At 45.7% G+C, this 9,507-nt stretch overlaps 1 protein-coding gene across 2 annotated transcripts; it reads right to left on the bottom strand.

Annotated features, from left to right (window-relative positions):
* Positions 1–893: 893 nt before the first annotated feature.
* On the bottom strand, positions 894–6,340 carry LOC123182032 (beta-hexosaminidase 3). Of its 2 annotated transcripts, XM_044594483.1 has the most exons (15): positions 5,896–6,340; positions 5,395–5,738; positions 5,214–5,288; positions 4,661–4,696; positions 4,450–4,561; positions 3,813–3,883; positions 3,450–3,580; positions 3,096–3,161; positions 2,784–2,884; positions 2,541–2,600; positions 2,422–2,455; positions 2,223–2,321; positions 2,088–2,147; positions 1,733–1,983; positions 894–1,230 (listed from the first exon to the last, which is right to left on the bottom strand). In XM_044594483.1, the coding sequence occupies exons 2-15, from the start codon at positions 5,707–5,709 to the stop codon at positions 1,064–1,066; spliced, it is 1,578 nt and encodes a 525-aa protein (XP_044450418.1). In that variant the 5' UTR covers positions 5,710–5,738; positions 5,896–6,340; the 3' UTR covers positions 894–1,063. The 2 variants fall into 2 exon arrangements, with proteins under 2 accessions (XP_044450418.1, XP_044450419.1); XM_044594484.1 differs by lacking the exon at positions 5,896–6,340 and having other exon boundaries at positions 4,661–4,772; positions 5,395–5,636.
* Between the last annotated feature and the right edge of the window lie 3,167 nt (positions 6,341–9,507).

The raw sequence follows: 9,507 nt of genomic DNA, 5'->3' as shown, positions 1-9,507 counted from the left end.
TACGAGATGAATAATTTTAGAATTAAGACAAGTGTTGTCTAAGCAACCTTTCCTCCCACATATTTCAAAGAAATACTAAGTGAGAAAAAAAAACGTATCCTAAAGTGTTAAGTGATTGAGCATCACCGAAGACTTGATCGAAGCCCAACTTGGACTTGTTACTCTTGAGAATTCTGCAGTCTCTAAATGGTTAGGAGTCGTTCAAGAGCATCCAAGGTGTGGTATGCGACGAATATTTTTGAAGTAATGAACATTTAGTAATACATGATGGAACACTTTTTACATGCATGGTGCACATTTTTCAAACACACAATGGATAATTTTCAAATACACGATGATTTTTTCTAAATACAGGACAAACATCTATACGGACCGACATACCTTTTTTCAGTAATATTTTATCTCCGTTTTAAACCTTCTTATGTTTTTAAAATGCATGAATTAACAAATTGGGACAAACCGGCAACCCGTACTTGGGCCGCGGCCCACTGTGCCTGGGTGCGCGTCACCCTCCTATTCCGCGCCGTACCGCGCGGGTCTGGCGTGTTTTGGCGCCCGCGAGGTGCCCGGTCCTGCTGAAATCTATGGCCCTGTTGGCATCGTCTAACTGGAAACCCTCGCGGCGCGGTGAGGCGGCCGCCGCGGAAGCAGAGCTAGCACCGGATCTCCTGCTCGACGGGCCGCGGCGGCCGTGCCCGTCTAGCAGTAGATCCGGTGCGCGCTCCCCTTCGCGTAGCCGCGTGAACTGCTTCCAAGGATCTGCTTTATTTCATTGCGAGGCTGACCAAGGATCCTCCATCTGAAATTCTGAATGCCGTGGGCAATTCTTTATCCAGGCAGTTATTTGGGTGAATTTTCTTGAAACAGGAGCGCATATTGCAAACAGGATACAGTTACCAAGTTGAAAGAGGGACGCAATATCATTGAAACATCCCCTTGCATCACAGAACATCCTGAATCAGTACATTTTATCCGGGCTTCATTGCCCAGAACGGTGGAAAAAAGGATGCCTCGGCTGATGTTTATTCCTGTATGAATGGTATTTACCCCCATTATGAATATCCTACTGCCTTACACAGGATCCTGGCTCCGACGGAGCTGTGCGGCCATATCCAGCTAGCGGTGCCGCAGCGACCCCTCTTTCATTCAGCAAGCACCTGAAGTGTGCCAATCTTGCAGTGACCGCCGTTGTGTCCTTCGCGAGCTTCTCAACCGGAGTCCACAGCCGCTCTTCAAAACAATAAGATAACTGGTGAGTCAAAGCAACATGATGGAGAGGTAGCTTCGCGCGTTTATGCTATATGTTGACAATATTAAGTAGCATGCTTTATCATATAATTTCAGAATTCATAAGATCACACACCTATTATGTTCCTTTGATAACTTATAAAGCGATACACCACAAGCAACCAAAACTAAAATTTCCTCATGTACGTTATCGGCGCTCGACTCAAAAGATAGCATATTAATAGACTTGCATACTCATGATGCATTTGTGAGATGCTTAACTGTACGTTTATGGACTTACAAAATGCTATTGCCCTAGTTTTAGATGATGAACCATGACCACTACTTCATGTTATAATGTGTTGTGTGACTTGTGTCGTGGCATATAGATGTGAAATTTTTTGTAACTGCTACCCTGGTAGGCATAACTGCATGTCAAATGTCTGCTAAATATGTAATATTTTGACATAATTAGAAGCCTAAGAGAATATTATGCTTATTATACCTGCAGCTGCTGCAGCACGAGGCCAAATGGTTTGTTGAATGTCGGATGCATCTATGTGTTCGCCCCACATGCATACTTCTCCGCCAAGAATCAACTTCTGTTGTTCTGGGTTGTAGATATTTGTCAATGGCTCATTCATATAGAATCCTTCCCATGTAGCATCCAGGTGATCTAGGTACCACTTATCCTGGTTGCTCACAATGCATCTCAGACCAGCAGAAACCACTTTCTCTGCAACTCCACCTCCAAGCCTGATAGTTACGACAACAGAATATCAGTTTTCTGATGAACAAATGCTGGTTGTGCCTCTTAATTTTTTATATATAACTGAAGCCAATTGGCAGTTAGGAAATACCAGTTATGCACCACAGTTTTGCGGTCCAACTTGTCTCCAAAGTTGTTAAATGTTTCTTCCCTGCAAGCAAAGTGTTTATCAACAGCCAGTAGAAAGATCTGAATATGCAGAAACTGGCTATACCAGTCGCCCTACCAGTTTATTATCTCGTAGCCATGTGAAATTGCAATCTTTTGAGCCTTTAGGACAAAATATCTGTAGGCATCAGACTCATTCATACCATGTTGAACCAACCTGCACATCAGGAAAAAGACTTCCAAATGGATTAGATGACTGTAAATATTACCAAGGGTTATCACATCTTATTTTCCAAAAAACTCTCTAAAGCACATACCATGATTTAATGCGTGGTGTGGTAGTCCAGCAACCTGGAATCCATGGTAAAGAGTGAATAGGCTATTAACTTAACACATGTAGATTTTCTGCGCTACTGCGAGACATCTACAAACTTACTTGTATCGACTTCATCACCTCCCAAATGGACAAACTTGAACTTAAAAACCTTGCTAAAATCTGAATGGACAACAAAAAACAATATTACCACTGTATTATGTTCTGTTTAGCAAAATGCTCTATATTTATTCAGGCCATTCAACCATCTTTTGTTGTTGTTGCCAAGTTTAATATAAAATGTTGATTTTCTTCCTTTTTGCAATAACGAATTGAGATGGTGCAAGTTTAGAATTTGTGTATCACCTGAAAGAATTCCGTCGATCACTTTAAATGTAAAGTCGTTGCTGACATCAAGTGGTTGTTGACAGGTAGCTGATGGCCACAACGACGGATATCCAACACCCCTGAAGCAACAGAAATGTACCAAATGTTGAATTTTAGGCAGGGTTGATGTTATATATAAGTTAAATTCTTCTATGTGGTTTCAAACAATAATATTGTGAGTATCCAGTACAACAAGAACAACTCTATTTTGCATCAGTAAAACTTGTAGGTCACGGAGCATTACAGTTGCTGATGGCACAAATGCACAGGGGACAGAAGTAGATCTCTTACCATGAACCAGCATGGCCAGGGACATCAATCTCAGCCAAGACATTCACACCTCTTTTTTCAGCATATCTGCAAATTGTTGATAAACCATCTTAACATGGAATGTCAGACAGCATAGTGAAGTGATATCTACTCTGGACCGCATCAATCGCAGCTTTCTCAGGGAAAGTTAGCTGGTAGAAAATTATTGCTTATTTTCTGATTCCCTTTGCAATCTTATGTGGAAACTATTTTTCTCGCAAAAAAAGAAATGAAATGCATAGTTTTGCTGGAATACTCTCAGATTTTGGTACTGAATATTCTAGGTAATAACTGAAGAGAAGTACAACTAATATAATGACACAAGAGAAAACTCACTGCACAATGTGGATCGCATCATTGATTGTATATTTTTCTGAATAAGAGTATGCACCATTCGATAATTTTGGGTATGAAGGTATTTCAAGAGGAAATGACTGCTCATCCACAATGTGCCAATGAAGAACATTCTGCATGGTGAATGAGTAAACATATCATATGATGCAACTACTAACTTAAGGAGCATACATAGAAGTCCATTATGATGGAGGAAAGAAGTACTCCCTCTGTCCCAAAATAAGTGTCTCAACTATAGCACAAATTTGTATTAAAGTTAGTACAAAGTTAAGACACTTATTTTGGGACGGAGGGAGTAGCAGTTAGGATTAAAGAAGTGTTTTTGTGCAGAAAGGTCAAACATACCAACTTACTGTACACCATTGAATCGATTACACTTTTGATTACCGGGACTGGAAGATAATGCCTTGCGGTATCTGCAACATACATTGCACAAGTAAATATCCAGAACTCTACTAATAGTGCAAGGGTAGAAATAAGGTATTTGTTCAAAACCTTAACATGAAAAATCAAGGTTTACTTGTAATATGCATCTATGGAGCATATTACATATTGGAAGTGTAACACATGTGCTAACCAAACTTGATATTACTTGGGATGTTGGTTGACTGGAAAAATGAATTATAGACTGAAAAGTTGTGCACAAGCAGAAATAGATTGAGAAATTTCAAGAGGTGTAAAAACAAGAGGACTACACTATGAAGGCACTTACTGTTGGACAATACATAGGTGATTATAGGAACAAAAGGGCAGTTGGAACCCATGGAAGTGGAGCTAAATTGACGAGTCTAATTTATAAGCTGTGTTACTCAACAAGTCTGAATTGTGAAGACACTCTTTCTAAAATGATAGTAAAATTCAGATTACATCTTACCAATAAGAAGCCATTGACGAGTCTAATTTATAAGCTGTGTTACTCAACAAGTCTGAATTGTGAAGACACTGTTTCTAAAATGATAGTAAAATTCAGATTACATCTTACCAATAAGAAGCCCTCGATAAGGAAATCTGGGCTTATCCACGATAGTCCAAGGAGCCCAATGTAGTCCAGTTACACCCAAAACAAAATCGAAGTAACACAATTGACTGAATGTCTGCAACAATACAAACGTATTGTCAGGTTATCTGAAATTAATATTGTGCCCACCTTTATCTAATGGTCCTGCATAATATCATAAATAATTTGATGTTACCTCTAAAGCATGAAGCGCTCCGAAAACTGTTTGGGCCTGCAAAATGTAGAAAACTGATTTGAACTGCGTGTCACAATTTGTATGGCGGAAAGTGTTTTGTGGTGGCCTGCACCTTTGTGACAAGAATGAGGTACTGTTATTGTCGCCGAACCTTCTTCAGACAGGTGGTGCAAAGTAAAAAATAAATATTGCAAGTCTTATTTTTCAGGTATTTACGCTGTTGTATGAAACACAAGATGCTGTTCTTATTCAGAAAAGCCAATGCTTAAGTAGTAATTTTGTATATGACGGATCCATCTGTTTGATGCTCAAGTACTTTTTATTTAGGAGTCCAGGTTCAGCAAAACGTCAGTATCGGCGAGGCAATGTCGGTGCCATATCATCTGGATACATACAGTCTTAACTAAATTTTGTGTGGCTCATACATTTTTGGCTCTGGTTCTCGCTAAAAATAGGATTTCGTCTCTCCTTTCTTCATGCATTCACAAAAGTAGAACATCTGCAGTCAAAAGAGTTGGTAGGCAGTGATTGAGCACAACATTTTTTTACTAACCTCAATTCGGGCATATATCGGATTCCCGGTTGCAGGCACGGTCAGCTTGTACGATTCGTCCACCCCGAACTTGAGCTGCAGCAGATCAAAATGCAGAGCATGTATAAAAACAAGGAGGCATCAAGAGCAATCAATCCTGCAGCACCGCCGCAGCTGAACAAACAGCACATAGTACACATACCTCGTCGTCCGGGGAACGGACGGCCACATTGACACCGGCGAGCACGGGCAGGCCGTGGTAGCTGCCGTTGATGGCGTGGTCGAGCTGGATGACGGCCACCATCCTCCTGAAGGCGTCGGCCAGGATGGCCTTCCCGTCCTTGTACCCGGTCCCGGCCGTGGACAGCCTGAGGTCCCTGGCGACGTAGAGCGTCCTGGCGCCGCGGGTCACGGACGCGGGCATTGGCCACAGGTCGACGCGGCCGCCGGGCTGCCCGGCGGCGCAGCAGCTCACCACCGCCAGCGCCAGCACCAGCCTCATCAGCGCCGGCGCCATCGTCTCCGCGGCGAAGCTGGTGGCGCTACCTGCACAGCACAGCCGGATTACGGGTGTGTGTGTGTGTGTGTGTGTGTGTGTCAGTCACCTCCGCTGCAGAACTAGACGAGTAGAATGAACGGGACGGCGGAATGCATGCAGATGGAGTTGCGGAGCGGGCGAGGGTGACGGGGATCCGGCACCTACCTGACGCAAGCCGCCGCCGCTAAATCCACCGGCGCCGGCCGCGCCGGAGCACGAGGCGCGTCCTCTTGCGTGGCGTGGGTTGGGAGTGGAGGCGAGACTAACAATAATGCGCGTACCAACCACTCGTAATAACAACGTAGTAATGATAAAGGATTGGCTCCACTTCACTGCCAACTTTTGGAGGAGAAGAAGCGATGGGTGATGATACTACTATCCTCTGCCCGCCTTTATGGGGTAGTAGGAGTAGGGCGAACGGGAGTGCGGAGGTTGACGAGCAGCACCAGCGCAGCGCACAAAGGCAGTTTTAGATGCGGTTCTTGGAGAGACGAGAGATCTGATCCGGGCTGGTGCAACTGCACGGAGATGGTGGTAGGGGTAGGCAATGTCTTGTCTGGTGAGTGGTGACTAGGGCAGAACAGGATGCTGGCGTGCCTCACTTTTGGAGTTCCCAGTTCGGGATGGCCAAATGCCAGGGGACGATTGATATATCTTGGAATCTGTGTTGCCTTGCGCGCTCGGGACGCGCACACGCACCTGCTCTAGGGGGATGGTATAAGATCGACCAAAACTCTGACGTATCATATGATTCTTGGCCGTGCGGTTATCGCCCACACTTTGTCGTGCGTGGAGGCGGAGCAGTTCCGATCTGCTACTACAAGAAGCAACGTTCGAAGAGGGGCATCCATTCCGAGGAGAAGGATCGGTCGCACCGATGCCAAAAGGGCAGTGCAGGAGCAATTTGCCTTGGTTTGGGGCTCACCGCTCACATGTGCTCGTCCTTTTCTCCCTGCTCCAGTATCTACCGGGTACCGGCACGTGTGTGTGATGGTCCTCTGCTCTGCCTCCATCGGATTATCTCGGTTTGCCTAACTCCCGCTCGCTCGAGAACAAAAGTGGCAGCGGAAAAGAAATGTTTAGCCTATCCATCCATGTGCAGCTGCGCCTGCATCCGCTTTCCTGCTGCAACCACCACTGTAATTTTCTGCTAATGCACACATGATTATGCTGCATTGGATCCATCGCAAAAAAAGGGGTTGAGCCTACGGTTTGGCAGGTCCCTTCTGTTCCTTGCTGACGCAGAGGCTTGACAGGATAACACGAGGACGGATCCTGGGAATCCTTAAATTAAACATTTGTGCCAGGGCACACAAAACTACCAGGTTTGCGCATAACGAATAACGAAAAGCACTGATTGTCTGATTTGCTCATGAAAATAGCGGAACTGACACATTGGGCCCACCAGTCGGGCTGACGTGGCGAAGACCAAAAAGTTTGACCGACTGATGTGGCAAATGAACCGGGGGCCCCACCTGTCAATGACTAGAAAGTCATCTTCTTCACACCATTTTTTTTCTATGAAGCATTTCATCGAGCACCTTATGTGCGTTCATCCTCTGGCCAGTGAAGAAGTCACAACACGCCATGGCCACGCCGGAGCAGTGACCAAAGGAACGGCGGGAGTAGTGAGTAGAGGAACGCCTCCATCCCGTCCGCCAGCTCACGAAGCTGGCATACGCAGCGGCGCGGGCATGGTGCCGGTCGAGCCAAGTTGTGGCCACGCAGGGAAGGGGAGAGTGGCTCACCTTGAGCATGTATGCTTGCTCAGATGCGTCAACGCCATGCGTGAGCACGCATGCGTGAAGAAGAAGGTGAGCGCATATTTGTGTACAGGAAGAAGAAGGTGAGCGCAGACTCGGAAGCGAACGCCGTCGCGCCGCCCGACGGAGTCGCCGTGTCCAGGAAGCTCCGCGGGACCTGCGCCTCCTCGCTAGCCATGCCTGCAAGCCAGCAAGCCGACGCCATGCGTGAAGAAGAAGGCGAGGGCATACACGTCGTCGTCCATGGCGGATTCGCCAGCGAACTCCGTCGCGCCGCTCGACGCAGTCGCCGTGTACAGGAAGCTTCGCGGGATCTGTGCCTCCTCAATTGCCCTGCCCGCAGGCCAGCACGTCGACGCCAGGAGTAAGGTGGCCCTGCGCTAGCTTGAGCAGGGCTCGGCTGCCGCGGCCATGGTGGTCATGAAGCTCTCGGCTCGGCCGTCCATGCCGGCGGGGGCGGCGGCCAGATTCGATGGTTCATGGCGTGCAGGGAACAGGCTGAGGCGGCCCGGGCCTAGTTTGAGCAGGGGCTCGGCTGCCATGGCCATGGAGCTCTCGGCTCGGCCGCCCACAAGCTGCTCGATACAATGCTCCTAAGGAATAAAGATGGGATGAAGATGAACGCGTAGTCAATGACAGGCGGGGCCCGCATCTCATCTGCCACCTCACCTAGTCAACACATTTTTTTTGTACTTGGTCTTTGCCACGTCATTCCGACAAGCAGGTCCTACATGTCAGTTTGGCTGTTTTCGTGACCAAATCCTAGCATCAGTGCTCTGCGTTACATATTAGGCGCAATTTCAATGGTTTTTTACCCGACGTAAATGTGGTATTAAGTTGTTACCCTAGCTCCAAGTGTGTGATGGTTTAGGATAAATAACTCCGCTACGTAGGGCACTGCCTGCGGCTGCGAGGACATTCAGTGGAGTGGAAATAATGCAAGCGGGGTTGCTCCCGAGCCATGGAGATCCTCCTGACTCCTGAGCATCGATTCGTGGTCTGACGGTGGGGCTAAGCTTGTGGTGGTGTCTGGCTATTTCCATGTGCAGCTACATCTCGTGCTAACAGGCCTGTCAGCCAGTACCGTATATAATAGTATTCGATATTTTCTCATATTTGTTATAGGGCAAAAGTATGATTCATATCCCCTTTTGGAACTGTATGATTTGGGGTGGTTAGTAAAAAAATCATCTCTGTCTGAAGTGAATTGCATAACTATTTTATTATCTTTTCTAGCAAAAAGTTGCAACTGTGCTTAGGTGTTTTTCTTTTTAGAAAGTGGGTATGATTTTACTAGTCCCCAATTCATTAACCCTTGAATATGATACTCTACTTGTAGCCCGTTTTGGTGGGTAAAAAGGCCCATTCTATGAGCTAGCTAGGCCTGAAAGTATTAGGAATAGGCATAAATAGTCTCCTTGTGCTTATCTTCTGCAGGGCCATGTTGGGTACTGCGGCGCCTCGAACACAGCAGTTTTCCCTCAAAAAAGAAGTTGCTAAAACAGCTATCTTTATTTTTTGGGGGGGTGCTAAAACAGCTATCTACTGTACTTGTGGTAAAAAAAAAGCGATCTACTGTGTTATAAAGTCTAAAAACATCTAATAAATTCCAAACAACAACAAAAAATGGAATGATAAAAGACTTTTCTAAGAAACAACGCAAGAATAAACCAAAGCGAGTCACATATGTAAGAGCAAACGAGTCACGTCGTATATGGTCTGTCAGCACAAATCGATTTATATTTAACTACAAGAAGGATAATTTCCATACCTTCCTATTCCTCTTTGATCCGTCCACCGGAGCCGTGTAAAATTTGTGTATGCAGCACTACTGAGTCTGGTCTGGTTCTCTCGACCCCTATTCCATGACCCTTTTTATAGCAGCCGTGAGAAAGGCTTAACTGCAAGAATTTGAAACTGTTGAGTAAATAGGCAATTTCTCGATTAAATTAATCCACGAGTAAATCACTAGCATGGCATTGACACATATAATCGCATACTGATATTCAGTCAA

Source organism: Triticum aestivum, chromosome 1D (genome assembly GCF_018294505.1).
Source record: "Triticum aestivum cultivar Chinese Spring chromosome 1D, IWGSC CS RefSeq v2.1, whole genome shotgun sequence".
In the NCBI taxonomy this organism is placed as follows: domain Eukaryota; kingdom Viridiplantae; phylum Streptophyta; class Magnoliopsida; order Poales; family Poaceae; genus Triticum; species Triticum aestivum.
This window is presented reverse-complemented; position numbering and strand designations above follow the sequence as displayed.

What these genes read in the sequence shown, in the direction of transcription:
- LOC123182032 (XM_044594483.1), bottom strand. Translation starts at nt 5,709, where the DNA reads ATGGCGCCGGCGCTGATGAGGCTGGTGCTGGCGCTGGCGGTGGTGAGC. An exon ending in TCCGTTCCCCGGACGACGAG is followed by an intron (nt 5,289 to 5,394) that starts GTATGTGTACTA and finishes GATCTGCTGCAG; the next exon opens with CTCAAGTTCGGGGTGGACGA. An exon ending in AGGTGATGAAGTCGATACAA is followed by an intron (nt 2,456 to 2,540) that starts GTAAGTTTGTAG and finishes CATGGATTCCAG; the next exon opens with GTTGCTGGACTACCACACCA.